Source organism: Castanea sativa, chromosome 12 (genome assembly GCF_040712315.1).
Source record: "Castanea sativa cultivar Marrone di Chiusa Pesio chromosome 12, ASM4071231v1".
Taxonomy (NCBI): domain Eukaryota; kingdom Viridiplantae; phylum Streptophyta; class Magnoliopsida; order Fagales; family Fagaceae; genus Castanea; species Castanea sativa.
This window is the reverse complement of record NC_134024.1, coordinates 15304081-15326903: the sequence shown is the minus strand read 5'-3', so window position 1 is coordinate 15326903 and position 22823 is coordinate 15304081. Positions and strand designations below refer to the sequence as shown.

General features: G+C 42.3%; 2 protein-coding genes across 2 annotated transcripts; both read left to right on the top strand.

The window, feature by feature from the left end:
• Window positions 1-12973: 12973 nt before the first annotated feature.
• On the top strand, window positions 12974-15408 carry LOC142618845 (uncharacterized). The gene is made up of 3 exons (XM_075791878.1): window positions 12974-13140; window positions 14413-14820; window positions 14926-15408. Exons 1-3 carry the CDS (start codon window positions 13069-13071, stop codon window positions 15148-15150), a joined length of 705 nt encoding a protein of 234 aa, XP_075647993.1. The 5' UTR covers window positions 12974-13068; the 3' UTR covers window positions 15151-15408.
• Window positions 15409-18156: 2748 nt separating this feature from the next.
• LOC142620238 (uncharacterized) lies at window positions 18157-20533 on the top strand. The gene is made up of 3 exons (XM_075793638.1): window positions 18157-18222; window positions 18514-18849; window positions 20171-20533. The coding sequence occupies exons 1-3, from the start codon at window positions 18157-18159 to the stop codon at window positions 20531-20533; spliced, it is 765 nt and encodes a 254-aa protein (XP_075649753.1).
• Window positions 20534-22823: the final 2290 nt, after the last annotated feature.

The window sequence follows — 22823 nt, the reverse complement described above, 5'->3', positions numbered from 1 at the left end:
GCTTCTTGAGACCGTCCTCCTACACGTAAGTTTTCGCTACTTTACTTTTTACTTTTTACAGTGTCGCCCTTTAGTGAAGTCGTCTGCCTAGGATCTTAGAAAGAAACCCGTCGTTTGTAGGTAGTCAGATGTCTAGGGAGACGCCGAGTGATCGGGCCGTCGATCCGCGGACGGAGCGGGTTACGACGAAGTTTTCCCGTCGAGGTTGTGAGCCGCAGAGGGCCTATCCCGGTCGTCGAAAGAGAATCGTCAACTCATTCGACGGTGAAGTAGAGAGTTCTAGAGGAAGTGGGGTGAGCGGTGATGTGACGATGAAGACCGGGGGATTCACGAAAATGCAAGTATCGCGGGGGTGAGAGTGACGACGACGAGGAAGCCTTAGAGAGCACCTCGGGACCCTGCGGTGACGACCGTCCTTTCATCTTACCCTCGAGTGGTCCGTCAACAATTTTCTCCCAACGATGACGGAGAACGTTTTTAAAAGTCTCTGCGGTCCCGTTATCAAATACCGGCACGACATTCCCATTCGTCTTCCCGAGGAAGGTGAGAAGTGTTACTCCGACGAACGCGTGACGTCGCATGTATGATGCCATGTTCGCGGCCGGGCTAAGGCTGCCGCCGGCATTACACCGTCACCGGCTAGCCTTCCTTGGGATATCCGTCGCCCGCAGTTGCCCCCAATGCTTGGCGAACCTTCATTGGTGCCGAGATCTTGTGGGGTCGTCCCGAGTGGTGGGAACCGTCAGGTGACCTTGGACGAGTTCTTTTGGTGTTATCGTTCTCGGCACATTTCCTCGTCAAAAGGAGTGTATCATTTTGCAAAGAAGGGATAAGGAGTTGAAGTTAGTGTCCGATATGCCTCGACTCCAATAGGAAGTGGAAGGCGAGATACTTCTTTGTAGAAGGAACGAATTGGGTATGTCGTCCGGAGGAGTGGGAGACAATGCCCAATGGTTTTGACAACACATGGGCATATGTTAGAGATTCGGGTTAATCCCGTCAACCCTTCTCGCTCCGTCTACTTATTTGCTGTCCTAACCCGTCACTTTTCACTGCAGCTAACAACCGTCCACGTATCACCGCGGAGCAAGAGGATTTCATTCGTCGAGTGACGGCCATTCCCTTGGACGAGAGGAAGTGTCGGGATCTAATCACATTAGACACTCTTCACTTATATTGTGGTGGCCCTGAACCGACGGAGGAGGCTTGCAAATTGAACGCTTATTCTCGCCGACGTGAGTGTCCTTCAACTTCTTGTCTTTATCCTGGCGTTGTTTCTTTCTAACCCTTATTCTTTGCAGAAATGGAGTCAGCTAAGCAAAGGGTCAGAGCTGCAGCTGCGGCTAAGAAAAAATAGCAAGAGAAGGCTGGGGGGCGAGTTAACCCCACCGTCAGCCCTCAGGCCCGTTGGGAAGGCCGCGGCCAAGAGAAAACCTGACGGCAGGGAAGACCGTCCGGGGAAGAAGGTTGCCCCCACTCCTGGGGACAAGTCATCTCGAAGGCCGTCACCTCCTAGGTCTGCTCATGGGGCAGGCAAGGGACCGATGACCTCGTCAGGGCCTATTGTCCAAGGATCCGTGCGCCGTCTGTTGACCCACAAGGACTACGCTGTAGAGGTGACGGAGTCCATTTTGAAGGATGAGGAAATGGACCCTTGTGCCGAGCAGGCTGTTGACGAGATAAAGGCGTCAGGCCTTTTTGACCTTACCGAGTAAGCTTCGCTTTCTACTTTGGTGTCAGGACCCTATTTTTGTACCCCGACGTTGTCTTGTCCCCTTTTTCTTCCGTGCCATGGTTCGCATGAAGGCTCGTCACGCAGTGCTCGCCAAGGAAGGGGTGATTACCCGTGCAAGAGCATGTCAAGAACTTGGAATCGACGGCCGGATGCGGTGGATGCGAACCGCATATTGGGCGAGGAGCTGAAGGACTTCAAGGAAAAACTGGCGGAGGAAAGCCGTCGTCGTGAGCGGGAAGAAGAGGCTAAGCCGACGGCGGAGAGAGAGTTGAAGTCCATCCTAGTCCAGGTGGAAACGGCCAGGAATGACACGGTGACGGAGTTCAAGGACTCGTCATCTTTCATTGACGCTTGTGCTGCCTATTACGGGGACGGGTTTGAGGATTGCTTGAAGCAAGTGAAATCTATTTATCCTGACTTGGACTTGTCGAAGATTTCTATGGACGAATCTATCCCGTCAACCCCCGCAAGAGACACCGTCAATGAGGAAGGTGACGATGCTAATCGGAGGGACGATAGTGTTGTCCTTGCTCAGCCGGCCGCAGACCAGCCCGTCAACTTTACTTCCACAAATCCTTCTAGCGACGATCTCTGTACCGTCAGCCCCTCCGTTCAGCCTTTTGTTGTTAATGATGACGGAAGCCCTCAAGATCCCCCGACTTGAGCATTTTTTTTTTTTTTTAAAGGGAAGTGTAGACGATCTTTAATGCTTGACGCCCGCTTTTTTGGGCTTTTGTAAAGACTGTGTTTATGTTAATCTTAATATTTTGCCTTATGTTCAAAGCATGTTTCTTTCTTATCATAATGATCCCGTCGCTTCTAGATGACGGCGTTGTTTTAATTATTTCATGCCACAGAGAAAACAACGTCAGCCTGTCCACTATCTTTTAAAAATTTTCGCTCATCAATCTTTTGACGGCGTCGATCATTACAGCCCGTCGACTCGAGACTTTAATTGCTCTATCAAACCGTCAGCTTCATGAGCGACGGCATTGATTAATGTTTGCCATGTATCCGTTGTATTTTTTATTATAAGTCAAAATCATGCCCGCGATGAGCTCGTCAGCTTAAGGGTGATGGGTTTTTTTTCTTTCAATTCAATTTTTGAACCGATGACGGCGTCAGCTTCTTTTCCATGAAAACTTGGGGTCGTTTTTATCACTCCGTCAGTTTCATGGGCGACGTCATTGGACAACTTGATTTTATGCTTGTTAATTTCTTAACGGCGTCAGCCTTTTCTTTCGACTAACTTTGAACATAACACCGTCACCTTGTTGCATCATGGCAAGGTGACGTGCTCAAGAGGGATCATATCAGCATTTTATTGCCCTTGTACATCTTATGCGCTTGGTGGTAAGGCCTTCTAGTAGTGAGGTCGTCCACCCCGTTGTCCTTAGATTGGGATCGTCCACTCTGTGGATTTTAGGTGTAAAATTGTCCATTTTGTGGACTTATTTATGACGCCGTCCACTAGGTGGACTTAGCAATGAGATCGTCCACTTTTTGGACTTAGAAGCAAGTCGTCCACTTTGTGGACTCTGGAATAGGTCGTCCATTTTGTGGACTTAGGAATAGGCCGTCCACTTTGTGGACTTTGATGTAGATCGTCCGCCTTGTGGACTTAGAGGCAGGCCGTCCACTTTGTGGACTTATAGGCGGAGTCGTCCATTTTGTGGATTTGGATGTAGACCGTCCACTTTGTGGACTTATAAGAATGTCGTCCATTTTGTGGACTTGGAGGTAGGTCGTCCACTTTGTGGACTTAGATGTAGGCCGTCCACTTTGTGGACTTGTAAGCAGGTCGTCCACTTTGTGGACTTGGATGTAGAGGACCTGTTGTTTTCTTCAAGACATAAAAAATTCACTAGTCGTTTCTGAATGAACCTCCTCTTATTATGATGAATGCATAAGTAAAATTTTTGTTCAAAAAATAGGAAAGATAAGTTTTCAGCCCATTGGACTTAAAATATACTGTAGGCAAGAATAAGCTAAAACAAATAATTAAGGATCGTAAACTGGTAATGAGGGGTAACGTTTTGCTTGCTATCTTCTTTACTGGTAGTACTTTCTGAGGTGCTCGGCGTTCCATGGGTGCCGCAATTTCTGCCCGTCAAGAGTCTCTAGGTGATAAGTGCCCTTTCTTCGCCATGATACGATCTTGTAGGGTCCTTCCCAGTTCGGGCCGAGCTTTCCTTGTGTGGGATCTCTGGCTGCGCCCATTACTTTCCTCAAAACAAGATCTCCGACTTTGAAGTCTCGGTGCTTGACTCGGGAGTTGTAGTGCTTGCTTACGAGGTCCTGGTATCACGCGAGTCTCTGCTCAACCGCCGCCCTTACTTCGTCAATTAGATCCAGTTGTAAACGAAGCTCTTGATCATTTCTTCCCTCGTCGTGGTTGGCCACCCTATAACTTGTGAGTCCTATCTCGGCTGGAATGACCGCTTCACTTCCGTATGTCGAGTGAAAAGGGGTTTCTCCGCGTAGGGTTCGTATTGTCGTTACGTATGCCCATAGCACGGCCGGGGCGGCATCTCGGAGCCATACGCCCTTTGCCCCTCGAGCCGAGTCTTGATGATTCGGAGCAAGAATCGGTTGGTGACTTCTACTTGTCCGTTTGCCCGAGGATGGGCCGGGAGGAATAATGGTTCTTGATTCCTAACTGCGAATAGAAGGCTCCGGAAGGAGTCGTTGTCAAATTGTTTACCGTTGTCCGAAATTAAGACTCTTGGAATTCCATACTGCGTACAATGTTTCTCCATACAAAACCCCTTATATTCTTTTCAGTGATTGTGGCTAGGGCTTTAGCTTCAACCCATTTGGTGAAGTAATCGATGCCGACGACGAGGAACTTCAGCTATCTTGCTGCCATCAGGAATGGTCCCATGATATCCAACCCCCACTGGGCGAACGGCCATGGCGCTTATGGGGGTCAATTCTTCCGCCGGTTGCCGAGTGATGTTGCCGAACCTTTGACACTTGTCGCAAGCTCTCACATAAACCCGGGCGTCATTTTGCATTGTTGGCCAATAGTACCGCCCGAATCGGCTTTTGTACCAACGACCGTGATCCGCAGTGGTTGCCGCATATCCCCCTCGTGTACTTCTCTCATAACATAGTCGCTTCTTCGGGGCCTACGCACCTTAGGTATGGTCGAGAAAAACCCCTTTTGTAGAACGTCCTTTATCAAGACAAATCGAGATCGGACCTTCGGCTTCCCGGGCCTCCTTTTTATCGGGCAACGTGCCATCTTTTAGGTAGGAGATCAAGGGCGTGGTCCAATTGTTTTCGGAACCAATTTCCCGTATGCGTACAATGTCAATTAATGGTGAGGATTGAATGAAAGAAAGTACCTTGTCAATGGGGGTCATAGTTTCATGAGATGCGGCTTTGGAAAGTCGGTCGGCATGTTCGTTTTCTCCTCTTGGAATTTGGACTATCCGGGCTTGCAGCCCGTCCATCCTCTTTTTTGCTTGTTCCCGCACCTCTTCATTCTTTCACCCTTGCACTCGTACTCGCCGTTTACTCCGGCTTGTGACGACTTGGGAGTCGCAATGAACAACCACGTTCGTGGCCCCTACAACTCGAGCAAGGTCTAAGACCTGCTATCAAGGCTTCATACTCGCCTTCATTGTTAGTTGTAGGAAAATCGAGGCGAATCATACATTTGAGCTCGTCGCCTTCCGGAGAGTTAAGCACGACCTCACCCCGCCACTTCTTGTTGGATGACCCGTCGGTTGAAAATGCCCCATCGGGGAATCTTTTCCTCTTCGCCTTCCGCGCCGGTGAACTCGGCAATGAAGTCGGCCACCGCTTGTCCCTTGATGGCGACGCGGGGCGATGTGCATGTCAAATTCACTTAGTTCTATTGACCACAACGCCATCCGTCCAGGCAGCCGCGGGGCTGCCCATTGCTCGCCGCAAAGGTTTGTCGGTTAGGACGACTATTGTATGGGCTTGAAAATATGGTTTTGAGCTTACGGACGCTGTAACCAAAGCGAAGGCAAGTTTCTCCATGGGGGGATATCTCTCTTCGCACCGTGCAATGCCTTGCTCGCATAGTACACGAGTCATTGGACCTTATCGTCTTCTCTAATTAAGGCCGCGGCCGACGCTGGCGGGAAACGGCCGGATAGAGGAACAGTTCTTCTCCCGAGATTTGCGAGGGGCTTAGCAATGGCGGGGAAGAGAGGTAGGCCTTTAAATCTTCGAACGCTTGTTGACACTCTAAGTCCATTCAAAGGATTTTTTCAATGTTCGGAAAAAAGGTAGACATCTATCCGCCTTCGACACTGTACGCTCGCGCTTGGCGACCCTACCGTCGAGGCTTTGTACTTCCTTAATATTTTTAGGAGGGGCCATCCCCATAATGGCCCGAATCTTGGTCCGGGTTGGCCTCGATCCCTCTTTGGGATACCATGTACCCCAAGAATTTACTCACACCCGTCACTCCAAAGGCACACTTGCTTGGGTTGAGTTTCATGTTGTAGGAGCGAAGAGTATCAAATGTTTCCTTAAGATCCCCGGATGAGCTTTTTCCTCTTGGCTTTTGACCAAGATGTCGTCGACATACACACAGGACGTTCCTTCCAATCTGCCATGCAAACATCTTGTTCATGAGCCTCGATAGGTTGCGCCGTGCGTTTTCGAGCCAAAGGGCATGACCTTGTAGCAAAAAAGGCCTTGGCTTGTTACGAACGAAGTCTTCTCTTGATCAGCCTCATCCATTCGAATCTAGTTATACCCGGAGAATGCATCCATGAAGCTTAGCAACTGATGTTTGGCTGTAGAATCCACCAGGACGTCGACCCGCGGGAGGGGGGTAGCTATCTTTGGGGCATGCTTTGTTTAAGTCCGTGAAGTCGACGCACATCCTCCATTTCTCGTTGTTCTTTTTGACCATTACGACGTTCGCCAACCAATCGGGGTAATACACTTCCCTGATAAATCCCGCTTCTTGCAGTTTGCGGACTTCTTCTGCTATTGCTTGGTCTCTTTCTTGGGCAAAGGTTCTTTTCTTCTGTCGGACGGGCGGAAAAGATGGCGACACGTTCAACCTGTGCACCATGACCGACGGGTCGATTCCCGGCATGTCTTCGTGGCTCCATGCGAATACATCTTTGTTTTCTTTCAAAAAAGTTGCGAGTTTCTGACGTACCGCCGGGTCAGCCAGGGTTCCGACTTTTGTCGTTCGCTCCGGGTCGGCTTCGTCGAGATGTACGTCTTCGAACCTCTCGACGGGTTCTGTCGCCACCCGACGTTCTTCTATGTTCATGGCTTGAATGTGACTGTCCATCTCCATCATGGCCACGTAACATTCTCGTGCGGATACCTGATTTCCTCTCAATTCTCCAATTCCATGATCAGTAGGGAATTTTATCATTAAATGGTATGTCGAGGTTACGGCTTTCCATGAGTTGAGGGTTGGACGCCCTATGATGGCATTGTAAGCCGACGAGCAATCGACTACCAGGAATGTTATGTTCCGGGTGACTTGCTGTGGGTAGTCTCAACGGTTACCGCTAAAGTGACGGTGCCAAGTGGATGTACTCGCCCCTCCAAAGCCAATGAGTGGGGCATTAACCGAATTAGTCGCTCCCTTTCAATGTGCATCTGTTGGAAAGCGGGATAGTAAAGGATGTCTGCTGAACTACCGTTGTCTACGAGATCTCGGTGTATGTTGTAATCCCCTGCCCGTATGGTGACGACCAACGCGTCGTCGTGAGGATGGTGAAGGCGCCGGCGTCCACTTCCGAGAATTCAATGGGGGATTTCCAATCCGTGACCTTCCAAGCGCGGGACTTGCCGACCGGACGTTACGGACCGTTCGATGTATGTCTTTCGGGCTTTCTTGGAAGATCCGGCCCCTCGTGGTGCCTCCTACAATCATCCTTATGTCTCCTACGAGTTGCTGAGGGCGATCATTATCTCGCCGAGGGGCTTGATTTTGTGGCGGGTCCGCCACTTTCTTTGTTGACGAACCTCTGTAACCTCCCTCGCCTAATGAGAGCTTCTATTTGCTGTTTCGGGTCGTAGCAATCGGCGGTTGTCATGGCCGTGGTCTTGGTGAAATCGGCGGTACTTATCCCTTGGTCTCCGTTGGGGTCTCCCTTCGCCTTTTCCGGGAAAGGCCAAAGTTTCCTTGTCTTTAATCGCATCAACACCTCGGTCGATGGGCGCATTCGGGAGTGAAGCTCGTGTACCTTCTGTAGGCGGCTTGGGTCATCGATCATCTCGTCCTCTCTCGGTTCTCCCCCTTTTTTGTCCATTGTCGGGTTTCGTATCTTCTTGTCTCTCCCTTTTTCTCGGGTTTATGGTCGTCTACGGCCGCCAAGGCATCCTCCGCGTTCATATACTTCGTCGCCCCGTAGTATACATCGAACATAGTCTTTGGGTCATTCTTGCATAGAGAGAACAAGAACTTACCCTCTGGTAGCCCGTTCGTGTATTCTGCCACAAGTATCTTGTCATCCGCATCGTCTAGTGAGAGGGATTCCTTGTTAAAGCGGGCTATATAGGACCTTAACGTCTCGTCTTCTCGCTGCTTAATGCCCAGTATACACGCAATAGACCTCTTGTGCCGATGACTTCCAATAAAGTGTGACACGAACTGTGCGCCCAGTTCCTTAAAGGTGCCGATAGAATTAGGCGTCAGCCTGGTGTACCAATCCCTCGCAGGCCCCTTCAAGGTGGTAAGAAAAGCCCTGCACATGATTTCGTCCGGTACACCCTGAAGATGCATTAGGGTTCTAAAAGACTCCAGGTGGTCCAACGGGTCTTTGGATCCGTCGTCGTTTTCCACATGGGGCATGCGAAACTTTGGAGGAACGGGGCATGAATTCACCAACGCTATGAAAGGTGAATCCGTTCTATGGACTAGGTCGTCCGATTCTTTGGACACCCGTCCTCTAAGGGCGTTCATCATCACATCCATGCGTTCCTTCATCTCCGCATCTCGGCCGCGATATGAGGTGGTAGGGAGTCCGAGGCGAGATGGCGGGTTTGTCTCCGGCCGCTCCGGCCTTGTTGGTGCGGTGCTACCTTCGAGACGGCATTCCTCCCTTCCGGGCTTGCTACTTCCTCGGGTCCTCCCCTGGTGCACTTTGGTGCGCGGTCACCGCCTTGTAGTTGTTCTTCTAAGTCGTGATTCTGTTTAGTAAGGCGCTCGACGGCAGCAGCCAGCGTCTGAACTTGCCTTTCTAGCGCTGTAGCATGCGGTTCGTCGCCTTGGTTGTTGATTGTTGCCATCGATCGAGTGAGTACCATACAACTTTTTGTCTCAGGAACAGAGCAAGGCTGAATGTCTCACCTTCTTTCCCACAGACGGCGCCAACTGATGATGCCGAAGAAATCACCGCAAGCCGCGAGTACTCCTCCGATTGAAGCAACACTGCGAAGAGAAAGTAGGTGATCGACAGAGAGCACCGGTGTGGTGCCGGCCAAAGACCCTCCGACGATCAAGTTAGAGTCTTTAAAACAACCCTAGAGTGCCAGAGTTGAGGTAATAGTGCGTACCTTTGGGTCATGAGGGTCTTGGGGTATATATAGTGGTATGTGGCCGAAATATGCGCCTTGGTGAAGAAGTACTTTCCTTTTTAAAAGAGTAATTCGCGGATCTTTGCCTATTGTATTGAGCCCTTTCCTTATAGGAATCTTCTTGACTAAAGTCGAACGTGTAGCGCAAGAACTTTCCTTATATTCACATAAGCAGAAGTCAAGATAGGCTAAAAATGAAAGTTGGATTACTCCTTCAGCCTTCACCTGCCAAGGTCGTCAGCCCACGTGTACCTCCTATACTGTCGTCAGTTTACGTACGCCAACGTGATCCATCAGCCAAGGACGTCAGCCAAAGACCTTACAGCCAAGGTCGTCACCCCTGACTCGTCCACGTGATCCGTCAACTTAACGTTGCTGCGTAAGGGGCATGGCTATGAATGCTAAAAAGGTGGCAACCTAATGACCCTGGCTGACAGGTTGCGTGTTCCCCTCAGCATTCTTAAAAACGTCACTATCATTTTCTATTATAATAATCTGCTATTGAATAAAAAAATGTTAGAAGATGTATAGTTGTTAAAAAAAGAATAAATAATGAATGAAGAAATAATATTTAAATGAGATGAAAAAAATGACAGAATCTGTTGGTAAGTATATTTAAAAAAGTAAATAGATAAAAACTAAATATCACTGTTTGCTGTTCAATCAGAAAAAAAATTTAGACTATAAATTTTCAAACTATAATAATAATTAAAACTATAAATTTTCACTTCTCATAATATCAAATTTATCTAGGTATTCGTGTAGATGCATGGGAGTGCGTTGGCAGGCTATGTATCACGGATGTGTCATTGTGTGTATTAATTAGGATATAAGGTCTATGCGCAGTATAGACTGTTTAGTTAATTATAGATATACATTTCCACCCATGAAAAGCCATGAATGATTATGTATTATTCCACTTTAAATTCGACCCTCACTTTGGAACTTGGTTTTGCAAAACAGGGGGCATGCAGCATGACATCAACAATTCAATAAAACAATTCTTCATCCTCATTGTAACTTTACCTTTTTTTCATGATCTCAATTATTGTTGTTTATAACATATAGTGATCTTCAAGAAACTTGTTCATGTTAAATTGTGAAGTTTGTTGGCAATGTTTGCGTTCATTAAAGTCTTAGTAAGGTGGAATTTGGACATGGGTCTTTTAATTTTGTGATGGACTGTGTGCTTCAGTGAACTTTTAGAATCAATTAATTTACCTTATGGCTTGTAATGAAGTCAGAAAGGTGGAATTATACAAACCGAAACCTAATAACGACTATGCATGGTGATGGTGGTCCAGTCTTTATCATTTACAAGTAACAAATAAAGAAAAGGGAGTTCAAATATGATATGACAATCATAGTAAAATAGGTTTCTTTGAGAGCCATGCATGATAGGTATATTCCTTTGGAAGCTAATTAAAAGGAGCCTAGCTTCACAGTAGCTTTGAGAAAGTCAAGGAAAAAAGGGGATGAATAACTGAATAAGTAAAGCAATATAGCCTATAGTATTTTAAGCACTGACACGACTAACAAGATATGAACAAAAATAAAAAGTGAAATCAAGAGTCGAGTCACCAAAAGGTCTCAAGAGAACTCCAATCTTTTTTTGCCCGAATATGGAATCCTTCAATATCTTGAAGATATTTTTATTGTATTGATTATTTCCTTCTTTCTTCTTTCTTCTTTTTTCCTTTTTTTAATAGATCAATAAACAATAAATATATTAAAAGTAATGTTATGGATATGAAACATGATGTTAATTTCATAATTGTTGATATGATAAATTGTTATTAGAGACTTAAAGTAACGGTAATATCATTTTTATATCAATAAATCTAAAGTTACAAATTTTTCACAGCAATTAATTTGTCAAATTGTAAATAGTAGATAATAAAATAGTATCAATAATGAGTCTAAATGGAAATTAATAATAATTTGACATGTATAACATTATTTTATTAGCTCAATCACAACTACTTTGAGAAAAATCTGGAATTTTTTCGAGTCCCAAATTTTATTGATATATTAACATATAGCATATCAATGGGTGCAACTGCGCATGCTCAGCTGAACTAATAAGGCATCACTACTACAGTTACCCTAAGAAATTCTCTAGCTCACTAGTATTAGAATATCTACTGTGGAGGACATATAAACACACATATAATTAAGCTCCAGCATATGAAAGAGACAGTCAAATATAAGGTAATTAATGATTTCTAAGAATAATAACTATTACAAAATGAAACAAAACAAATAAAAAGTAACCCCCCACACACACACACACACACACACACATATATATATATAACTATCTGTAAAACTGTAAAGTAACTATTTAATTAAGGAATAGGAATATCCTTCTCGAAGAAGAAGCAGAACACAAAAGGCTCTAAACAAAAAACCAAGGATTTGCAAACCTTGACTTAATTAGTGAATCACATTCTGTCAACTTGGTGACGATAATAAACACCAAAAAAACTAAAAAACAAAGCACCCGTAATTGAGGCCTGTGACAGAGAGACTTGCCCTAGCCATGACAAAAGCGAAACGACGACTTCTTTTGCTACTTTTTCATTCTATAATGATACCCAAATCAATATTATATGAAACTCACATGATCCATAATTTGGATATCTTTCTTTGATATAATGATAGTGACACTCACTAACACGAAAAATTCTTGTAACTTTGTCCTAACCTTAAATTTGGACCTGATCACAAACTTTTATTTATCATGAAATTATTATCATATTTAATCGAAAAACAATGAATAATGACTGCAAATGAGTTTAATATTTGGAATTATAGGTTTCCGAGGACAACATGGTAGAGCCGTCGGTAGCCTTATATTCTGTTGTCAGAAGTAATATAAGGGAAAATTACAATTCCTGGAATGTATTTAGTTATATATAATTGTATTTGTGTCTCATTGATTTGGCTAGCTAGTTTGATGCACAGTGTATATACAATAATGGTAGCGTCCCCGGCCACAATATGATGATAACTTTATATATTATTAAGAAATTCAAAAAGAAGAGATCCCAAACTTTGATCTTGATAACTAATATGAATTTTCTTAGGAATATGAAAACAAATACTATATTTTATGCATACATTCCCAATAACAGTAGTTATATATTAAACTGCATTTTTTTTTAAGTACAAAAATTCCTACCAAGTAATTTATACCATGCATCTCTTATCATGGATTGTAAGACCGTCATTAGTAAAATTCTTCAAAAAAGATGAATCGTTGCTTTCGTGAAGCAAACAAGTATGTAGATACACTAACTAAGAAGAGCTCGGGTGCAAATCGTGACCTAGTTCTTTTTTATAGTCGTGAATGTATGCTTCTCTTTTATGATACTTTTGGTCTGTATTAGGAGAGGTTTTGCCCTTTGAATTATGTTACTGTTGCTAATTTCAATCGGTTTTTACCCCCAAAAAAATTCCTCCCAGGCTGGTTGCCCAAATGTCAATTCACTGTGATGCGGCATCTCTGATTGGACCCAAGTTTGAAAATGCATTTTGTTTTTGGGTGGGAAGAGTCCTCAGGGCCTAATTGTTAATTGGGTCCCCATATAAGGCCCATTGAGCTAGACTGGTTATAGATGCAGCCCAGTGCCTTTAGGACTTAAGGAAAAAAAAAACCCAGAAGGCCCAGAACAGAAACGAAGAAGGAAAATTGCTGACCCAAAAAATCTATTGCTGATTCTCATAGGTTTGCCAAACCCTTGAAAAAGAGGGAGAGAGAGAGACAGAGGAAGATGAGGAAAAAGCATAGGTGAAAAATGAAGACAGTGTTAGCAATGGCACTTCCAACTACCACAGTATTGCCTCCAACCCCAACTTCGAAATTTCGGGTACTTTCTTAGTTTCTCTTGGGCTTTTTTTTTTTTTTTTGTTGCGAAAACTGTGTGTGTGTGTGTGTTTCTTTGGGTTGGCTCTGAACTTTATGGAACTTTCTTGTACTATAAGTTTAGTTAGTATTTAGTTGCAACTCATAAACTGAAAAACGTTGTACCGTTTGCACTTATTAGTGTTTTTTAGAAATGGGGTTCGAAATGTTCAGCTACAGAATTTTTTGTGATTGCTAATTGGAAGATTTTTTTTTTGCTGTGGATTTCTGTGATAGCAAAAAGTAATGGTAACAACGTATAGAGAGAAATGATTAATGGGTTATATGTGGGATTGCTTGAATTGCCACAGGCACAGCTCAATTATTTTTATATGAATGCAATTGTTTCACCTCATTTAGAATTCTTGCTATAAGTTTCAAGAACAGCTCATTGCTTTTAAAATTACAACTATTATGTCTAGAGCCTTGTAGCTCAATGGCCTTACCTAGTTATAACATGTAGGCGAACCTGGGCTCAAATCCCTCACTTGTTTTAAGCCAAAAAAAAAAAAAAAAAAAAAAAATGACAGCTATTATGTTTAAGGAATTTAATCTGAGAAAGGCTGCATACTATATGGGTTTTTTTTTTTTTTTTTTAATTGCAACGTTTATTGGGGCTAAGGATGTCCACCAACTGCCTCCTACAAACCTCGTAGAAGCGGGACCTTGTGTATTGGGCACAACCTTTTTTTAAATAAATAAATAAATAAAATTGAAACATCCCTTGAAGGAATTGGGAATCAATTCGAAGCTGTGCTTTGGTGAGCTTGCTCATACTCATGGTGTTTGTTGTTACTCTCTTGTGTTTAGATTCCTGTTTGTTTCTTGAATGTTCAGAAAACATGGTCATAATATATTGATTTTTGTAGTGTTAATTTTAAGGTGAATGTGTACTTTCCAGATAACTGGTATCCATTTGTAAGTACTATAATTTTTAGATATTAGCAAAGTACTGGTGATTTGCTAATCTCTCCTAAAGTTGTAATCAGACATTCCGTGCAGATTTGACTTGGTATGTACATTTGCTTTTGGATCTCACAAGTTTGAACCTCCTAAATAATTCAGTGCCCTCAAAGTTGATTTCTTGAGCAGAGTTCTCTATCTATTTTTGAAGTGAATTTTCGTGAAGAGTATCTATGCCTTTAAAAGAGCCTGACATTTATAATTAATTGGTGGGAACTTGAATTTACCTCCCGAGGAGCTTTATTCAGAATGATATTTTGTGCTCTCTGTACAGATTAAGCATCTTCACTGTCAGTTACAAAGGCACTCAAGATCATGTGTCCATTACCAAACCTTCCCCACATGTTCTATGAAATTATCAATGAGAGAATTTAGTGACCCAAATAAATTCAAGACGCAGATCAATATTGTGAGGAAGAAGTTATGGGAAGTCATCCCTGACTCAGTTAAAGAAATCCCATGGAAGAAAGCAGAGGATATACTGCTTGAGCGACTTATTTTTCTTGGACAAAAAGGATTAAAGTGGACTCTTATTACGTTGTTCATTTTTAGTTCCTTATCAGATGTCATATTTTCATTCTCTAGAAACCAAGAACTGATCATTCCTTTTGGTCTCTTTGTTGGCTGCTTGATGACTGATTTTATCAAAGAGACATCACAAGAACTATTTCACCACTCAGAGGTATACTTCACTTTGCATTCTTCTCATCAGCTTTACATCTTTTTTATTATATCATGCATTTTTTTTTTATATATTACACATTTTCTTGCTGCATGTGTGTGACAGGACAAAGGTTTGAAGTGGCAACTTCTAGGCATTGCTAGCTTCTTTGTTCTTATTAAGTTTCTCTCTACATATTTTGCATTACAAGCACGAGTTTTTCTTTTGCATTTGGCAAATGGTGGGTTGATGCAACTCTTGTGGTTGTGGAGAGAAGAAAGAGATAAAAGCAATGGGGAGGTCTACTTAAAGGACCAAGATGCTTCACTAGCAAAGGATGGAGGTGATTGAATAATAAAGATTTACGGCTGGACATTGAAGTGCTTAAATCAGATGCTCACAGAAAAAGAAATTTGGGAACTATTTTTCATATCAATCACTTAGTGTTTCTGAGTTCTGGAATTATTAATCATCTGGGAAATTGTCCTTGAGAAATGGCGTAGACCATTTGTGCTTAATGATGATATCAGCTTGGATTATATGTCGTGTCATCAGAAACCGATTCTACAAACAAATTTCAAATATGAGCCCTGATGCCTTTTCTACCAATTGTGTTTTGACTTAGGGTGTGTTTGGATATCATTTATTTTGCTGAAACTGAATAATTATTGCTGAAAGTACAGTAGATAAAAGTAAAAGTTAGTTGAAATAATACAGTAGGTTCATGAATAGTACTAAAAAGTGCAGTGAAATAATGAATGTAGCAAAAATAAGCTGAATAATGAAATAATTTTCATTTTTAATCTCTACCAAACGCACACTTAATTGCATCACTATTTCATATAAAGATTAAACAATGGCAAGCAAGGCTTACTAAATCCAACCTTGCCAAAGATAAAATGGGACTCAACCCTTGGGACATTGTGGAAATGTAAGATTAATGCCATTTAACTGTTGAGCATACTATGATTAAATAGGAACTAGTCGTAAACCTATGCATTAAAAAATGTAATATAATTATTTTATAAGGATATAATGTAAAATTTGCAGATTAAATAATACATGTATTATTTAAAAATATTTACTATTTTCATAAGTTTTATGTAAGTAGAACATATAATATAGATTGCATTAAACAACAATATATATATATATATATATATATATATATATATATGAAAAACGTAATTTAATAATAAAATTTAAATTACATAATTATAAAATTGTTGTATATAAATGAAGAAGATATTATTAAAAAAAATAAATCATAATTAATTGACTAATTTAAACGTATTTAACGCTCCGTTTGTTTCAATGAAAAACTTTATGTAAAGATAATTTTTTCATATTTTCTAATATTTAGTAGCATTAGGAAAAATGAGTCAAAGAAAAACTATGGCTTATTTTTAGTCAACATAAAAACTATGGCTTATTTTTATAGATTGTTTTCTACTAATTTTTTTTTTTAAAACAATTATATCTTACATCAACCTAAATAAGAGAAGTTATGAGTTATGACATTATTTTTCAACTCATTTAACATTGCTACTAAACATGAGAAAATGAAATAGTTTTATAAAAAATGATTTTTGAAAAATGACTGTGGGGGGCCAAAGAGTCAGAGTGTGTTTGTGGGCCTTGGGCTTGATCCGAGGATATTAACTCGTCCGAGGAGGTCTCAGTGATAATGACTATACTGGATATAAAGGTCCACAAGCAAATTGTTGCGAGAGAAATTGGTGGAAATGGTCCGAGAGAGATCTCCTCGGCTCCATGAGATAAAGGTCGTGCCATACATCCTGGTGTACGTAAGAGATTTCTAAAAGGTCTGATGAGGGAGGATATGTTCCACATGAGCACAGGAAGAAGGAGTGAAGAAAGAATATCTTAGAAAAAGCTGCTACCATCGCATTAAAGACTTTGCACCTACCTCTCTGGCCGCATTAATGGAAAAATGACCTTTGGACAGTGGTGGACAGTGTTACAACTGTTGTTTGAGGGCTTCAAGAAGACGGTGGATGGGACAAGTATCTAAATTGGTGATCTGGTTATACGTGGAGGATGGTAGAAGGAAGGAAGATGATATAAAAGAAAAAGAATGGCATTCAAGGAGGGGGATCTGAAAAAAGAAAGAGAAAAATACTGTATCCATTACCTTCAACTGTAATTTATTGTGGAAAGGAGAAAGAGTAATACAAGACATCCTCGGCCAGCGTACGAGGAGAGTTTTTGTCATAAAACCATTCCATTATGCATGTATTGGCAATCTAGTCCACCATACTTGTTATCCAATATCCATAAAACCTAGATTTCAAGCCCACGCTTTACAAATTTCATTGTATAAGGCTATTTAGGCCTAGCCCTACACACGTTTGGGTATGGGTGCAAATTGTGTCCTTATAATTGGCGCCGTCTGTGGGAAATCTTGTTGAAGGACTGATAGTGTGATGGTAGGCTCAAGTCCACGCCATGCAGAATCTATGGGGTCCCAGCAAGAAGACCACTTTCAACGTCTTGAACAGGAAAGAGATCGGGAGGGCAGTGTCCACACAAGGCATACCGCTAGGAGTCATTCAAGGGGAGGAAGCAGAATCCCTCGCGAGGACGATGCTAAGGCCATGCAGAAAGAGATTGACCATCTGGTGAAGAAGCTGCGCCATGCAAGACGACGGTGAACACCCTCATTTTCTTATCCTTCCTCTGAAGATTCCCAAGGTAGTGGTTATAGGCCCAAGTCAAGAACTCCTCCTAGTGAGACTTTTTCCTATGAGGAGGATGATCTTCGTGGTCATAAGGGTAAGAAGCCTTCTTCCAGGGGCCTGGAAAATGATGCTATGAGCAGAGTGTTGCACCAAATCTCCAAGTCACCTTTCACACGTAAGGTCGAGAAGGGGAAGCTTCCACGACGGTTCACTCAGCCCACGTTCACCATTTATAATGGCTGAACAAACCCTGTGGAACACGTGAGTCATTTCAATCAGAGGATGGTAGTACACTCTAAAAATGAAACTTTAATGTGCAAAGTCTTCCCTTCTAGCTTGGGACCTGTTGCGATGAGATGGTTTAATGGCCTGAAGGCGGGTTCTATAGATTCATTCAGGGAACTCACTAGGGCATTTGGTCTCGTTTCATCACCTGCAGTAGAGTTCCTCGGCCTTTGGACTCATTATTGTCCATGGCCATGAGGGAGGGAGAGACCTTGAAAACATATATCCTAATAGATACTGGGAGATGTTTGATGAAATTGATGGTGATTTTGATGAGGTGACGATTAACACTTTCAAGGTGGGCCTTCCAACTGAGCACGACTTAAGGAAATCTCTGACTAAGAAGCCTGTACGGAGTGTGCGTCGACTTATGGATCATATTGATGAGTACAAACAGGTTGAGGAAGATCAGCAGCAAGGTAAGGGGAAGGCGAAGGTTATCCTCCAAGAGAGGAGGGATTTCAGGTCGGATAGATACAATAACAATCGGCCGAGGAGAGATTTCGCTAGGCAATCTGGTTTAGCCACTCCTCAGGCAGTGAATATTGTGTTTCATGAACCTGTGCAACAAATATTGGAGAAGATCCGTTATGAATCATATTTTAAATGGCCCAACAAAATGGCAGGAGACCCCATGAAGCATAATCAGAACCTTCACTGTCATTATCATCAAGAGAGAGGTCATACCACTAAGAATTGTAGAACCTTATGGAATCATTTGAAACAGTTGGTTAGGGAGGGAAGGTTGAAGCAATTCTTATATCGGTCCAATGGGCAGGGAGATCATTCAGGCTCAGTAAATCAAGGCAATAATGCTTCAAGGCCTCCCTTAGGTACGATCAACGTTATTTTTGCTGCTCCAGGAAGGACAAGTTCTTGCCCTACTAGGGTGATATCGGTGTCACGAACCCTTGTCAAGGAGTATCATTCTAAGCCGAAAAGGATAAAAGGGAACACTCCACCTATCCTAGGTTTATCGGAAGAAGATAAGGTTGGGGCTATCCAACCGCATGACGATGCTTTGGTTGTTACGATTAGGATTGGGGCCTATGACGTGAAAAGGGTAATGGTAGACCAGGGTAGTGATAACGCCTTAAAATGTATACTTATTATATATTTATGTGGGCGTTATCTCCTTATTACTATGCTTAATTTTTATAATTAAGCCATGATTTGCATTAGTCCCTATTATTTATCTTTACATAATTTCTTGAATAAGATGTCATTCATTGTGTGTAATTTTCTACTTTCAGGAAATCATGTAAGAAAGATGAGTTTACAGGAATTTGTGAGAGAATAGAGGCCAAAATAGAATTAAAGTAGAGCTAAAGGACCATGCTTAAATGTCTAAGGAGGTGCAACTAGAATGCTTGGATCATCTACTCTGATTGGAAGCTTCAAATAAGGAAAGAAACCAAAGAGGTAGAATCTGAACAGGAAAAATTTGATTTGAGCACTGATCAGTATTTTGGTCATATCTCTCTCATAAAAACTCCAATTGACACAAGGTCAGATGGGTTGGAACCATGACTTAATTATCTACAACTTTTCAGTTTTGAGGTTTTCAAAATTCACAAGTTTTGAAGGCCGAAATTAACTCACAAGTAACCGCTGTAAACTTGGACGGAAATTAAAATAGTAAAAATTTTATTTTCTTTGGACACTTAGACATTAGGGTTTTGAAGGGAGGCTGGTAGAACGAATTTTGGGCAGAGAAAATTTGTATTTTCCTTTCTCTAATGGCAGCCTAAACTCTTTGCTAGGGTTAGGGGTTATGTTTCTTCTATACGGTATGAATATTCAATGTGATTCTTTCTAGGGTTTTATCAACGACATATTTGATTGTTCAATTAGATTTCTTTTGAGGTATTAGTTCTTCCAAGCTTTCAATAAGTTCAATCATATTTTTCTTATTGTTTAGATGAATTTCTAATAGTTTCAAATAGAAATCAAATTTTAAAGTAAATGGGTTTTTCAAGAAAAACTTTTCTAACCGCATTATTAATCGAGGTTATCATGCGTTCTTGAATTGTCTCAGTTCAACCGAATCATAAGTTTTTAATTGTATAGGAACAATCGATTATGAAATAGATATTTTCTTAGATCACAAAGAATCTCATATCGATATAGAGAAACACCCCGATGCCCTAGTATTTACATTATTGAATTAAATCAGTTTGTATTATTATTCTTGTTAATAATCACCTAGCAAAAGTACTTTTCTTCTTCACCTAAATTGTTGTTTAATTATATTGTCTTTGAATTTACCATGCTTCTTGTGGTTCGACCTCGGTACTCCGAGAATTATATTGCTACGATCTCCTGCACTTAAGAGTGAGCAAGCAGGTAGTGGGGCTGACATTATGTATCCTGACTTGTTTAAGGGGCTCAACCTGAAGCTTGGGGATCTTATGGCTTATGATTCACCGCTTATAAGCTTTGAAGAAAAAGCTATCATTCCAAAAGGGCAAATTCGGCTACCTGTACAATCGGGTCCGGAGGTTATAAATGTAGATTTTATTGTGGTAGATGCCTATTCTCCCTACACAGCCCTTTTGGCAAGGCCTTGGCTGCATGCTCTGGGTGCTATTGTTTCTTCAACTCTTCATGTCAAGGTGAAGTTCCCCTCTGGAGGACTGATCGAGGAAATCATTGAGAGTCAATCTGTGGCTAGACAGTGTATAACGGCTGCAATTCTGCGTCAGACTGGGCAAAAGTCATCGGCCTCAGCTGAAGGGGGTTCATAGCAATTAATGTCCTCGGCTACCCTTAGTATGGCCGAGGTAGAAGAGCATGCGTGTGAAGAATTGGAAAAGGTTTTTATCAACAATGATCTTGAGAAATTCTTTCAGGTGGGAATTCAGCTGCCACCTCTAGAGAAGGAGGAGCTGGTCGCATTTTTGACAAGGAATATGGATGTATTTACGTGGAATGCTTATGAAGCCCCGAGGGTTGATCCAAATTTCATTTGTCATCATTTGAATGCCAATCTATCTGTGGTGCCGAAGAGGTAGCCACCTCAGCGCTCATCCAAGGAGCATACTGAAGCTGTCAAGGAAGAGGTGCTTAAGCTCAAGAAGGCTGGTGCTATCAAAGAGGTGTTTATCCAGAGTGGTTGGCTCACACAGTGGTAGTGAAGAAGAAGAATGGAAAATGGAGAGTTTGTGTAGGCTTCACAAATTTGAACAAGGCTTGTCCTAAAGATTCATTCCCAATGTCTCGCATAGATTAGTTGGTAGATGCCATTGTAGGGCATCTTCGGATGAGTTTTTTAGATGCTTTTCAGGGTTACCACCAAATACCCATGGCTTTGGAGGATCAGGAGAAAATGGTCTTTGTCACTTCTACAGGGAATTATCATTACAAGGTGATGTCTTTCGGCTTGAAGAATGCAGGAACTACCTATCAAAGGATGATGACCAGAATGTTTGAGCCTCAGTTGGGAAAAACAATTGAAGTGTATGTGGATGACATGGTGGTGAAGTGTAAAATGGTTTCTATGCATATATCAGTCTTGAGTGATACTTTTCACACACTAAGAAGGTACAAGTTACACCTTAATGCTTCCAAGTGCTCCTTTGGGGTGGGGTCTGGCAAGTTCTTGGGTTATATGGTAACACACAGAGGAATCGAAGTCAATCCTGCTCAGGTTAAGGCAATTAATAGCTTACAACCTCCTCAGAATCCAAAAGAAGTTCAAAGGTTGACAAGGATGACCACTGCCTTTAACCGATTTATTTCACGGTCAGCAGACAGGTGTAAGCCTTTCTTCTAGCTGCTGAATAAGTGGAAGGGATTTGAGTGGACCGAGGAATGTGCACTAGCTTTTCAACAGCTTAAGGAATATCTTTCACGCCCACCTATTACGTCTCGGCCGAAAATTGATGAAGTTTTGTTTGCATATATTGTGGTGGCTCACCACGCTGTTAGTTTGGTTCTAATACGGGTTGATAATACTATACAGAGGCCAGTTTATTACGTGAGCAAGTCTTTGCATGAGGCCGAGGTGCATTATCTACCCTTGGAAAAAGCAATCCTAGCAGTGGTACACGCTACACGTAAACTTGCCCATTACTTTCAATCTCATACGGTGGTGGTTCTAACTCAACTTCCTCTTAAATCTATACTCCAAAGTGCTGATTATACGGGTAGGATTGCTAAATGGGGCACCATCTCGGGGGCTTTTGATATTAAGTATATGCCTCGCACCTCCATGAAGGGTCAAGTGCTTGCTGACTTGGTCGCGGAGTTTGCTGAGCCTTCATTAGAAAATAATGCCAAAGGGCTAGACATGGATGAAAAATCAGTTGGCATGATTTCGTGTGAGAAGCCTGCGGCATAGAAGGTATATGTCGATGGAGTAGCGAATCAAAGAGGGTCTGGAGTGGGACTAGTTCTAGTGTCTCAGGAGGGGCTTACGTTTGAGAAGTCCTTAAGATTGGGGTTCTTGGCTACCAATAATGAGGAGGAATATGAGGCTTTATTGGTTGGAATGGATATGGTTCAGAAAATGGGGGGAAAATCAGTGCAAATGTTCTCGGATTCGCAATTAGTCGTAGGCTAAGTAGAAGGGACATTGGAGGCCAGAGATCCAAGAATGCAAGAATATTTGACCCAAGTTAGGTATTTGCAATCAAAATTTGAATATTTTATCTTGTTGCATGTTTCAAGGAGTATGAATACCTATGCTGATTCCTTAGCTACCCTTGCAACGTCCTCGACACAAATTCTACCTTGGGTTATCCTCGTTAAGGATTTATTCAAACCTAGTGGAATGAGTGTTGACATCATTCGAGTTCAACAGATAAGGGTAGGACCTAGTTGGATGGACCCTATAGTGTCCTTCCTTAGGAGTGATGTTCTGCCCGAGGAGAAATCTAAGGCGGACAAAATACGTAGGAAGGCACCTCGGTTTTGGTTATCCGAGAATCAAAAGTTGTACAAACACTCTTTTTCAGGACCATATTTGCTGTGTGTGCATCCTAAAGTAACGAAGTTACTTTTGGAGAAGTTGCATGAAGGGATCTGTGGAAGTCA

What these genes read in the sequence shown, in the direction of transcription:
- LOC142618845 (XM_075791878.1), top strand. Translation starts at nt 13,069, where the DNA reads ATGAAGACAGTGTTAGCAATGGCACTTCCAACTACCACAGTATTGCCT. An exon ending in CCCCAACTTCGAAATTTCGG is followed by an intron (nt 13,141 to 14,412) that starts GTACTTTCTTAG and finishes CTCTCTGTACAG; the next exon opens with ATTAAGCATCTTCACTGTCA. An exon ending in AACTATTTCACCACTCAGAG is followed by an intron (nt 14,821 to 14,925) that starts GTATACTTCACT and finishes TGTGTGTGACAG; the next exon opens with GACAAAGGTTTGAAGTGGCA.
- LOC142620238 (XM_075793638.1), top strand. Translation starts at nt 18,157, where the DNA reads ATGGATCATATTGATGAGTACAAACAGGTTGAGGAAGATCAGCAGCAA. An exon ending in AAGGTAAGGGGAAGGCGAAG is followed by an intron (nt 18,223 to 18,513) that starts GTTATCCTCCAA and finishes CATTTGAAACAG; the next exon opens with TTGGTTAGGGAGGGAAGGTT. An exon ending in GGGCCTATGACGTGAAAAGG is followed by an intron (nt 18,850 to 20,170) that starts GTAATGGTAGAC and finishes GACTTGTTTAAG; the next exon opens with GGGCTCAACCTGAAGCTTGG.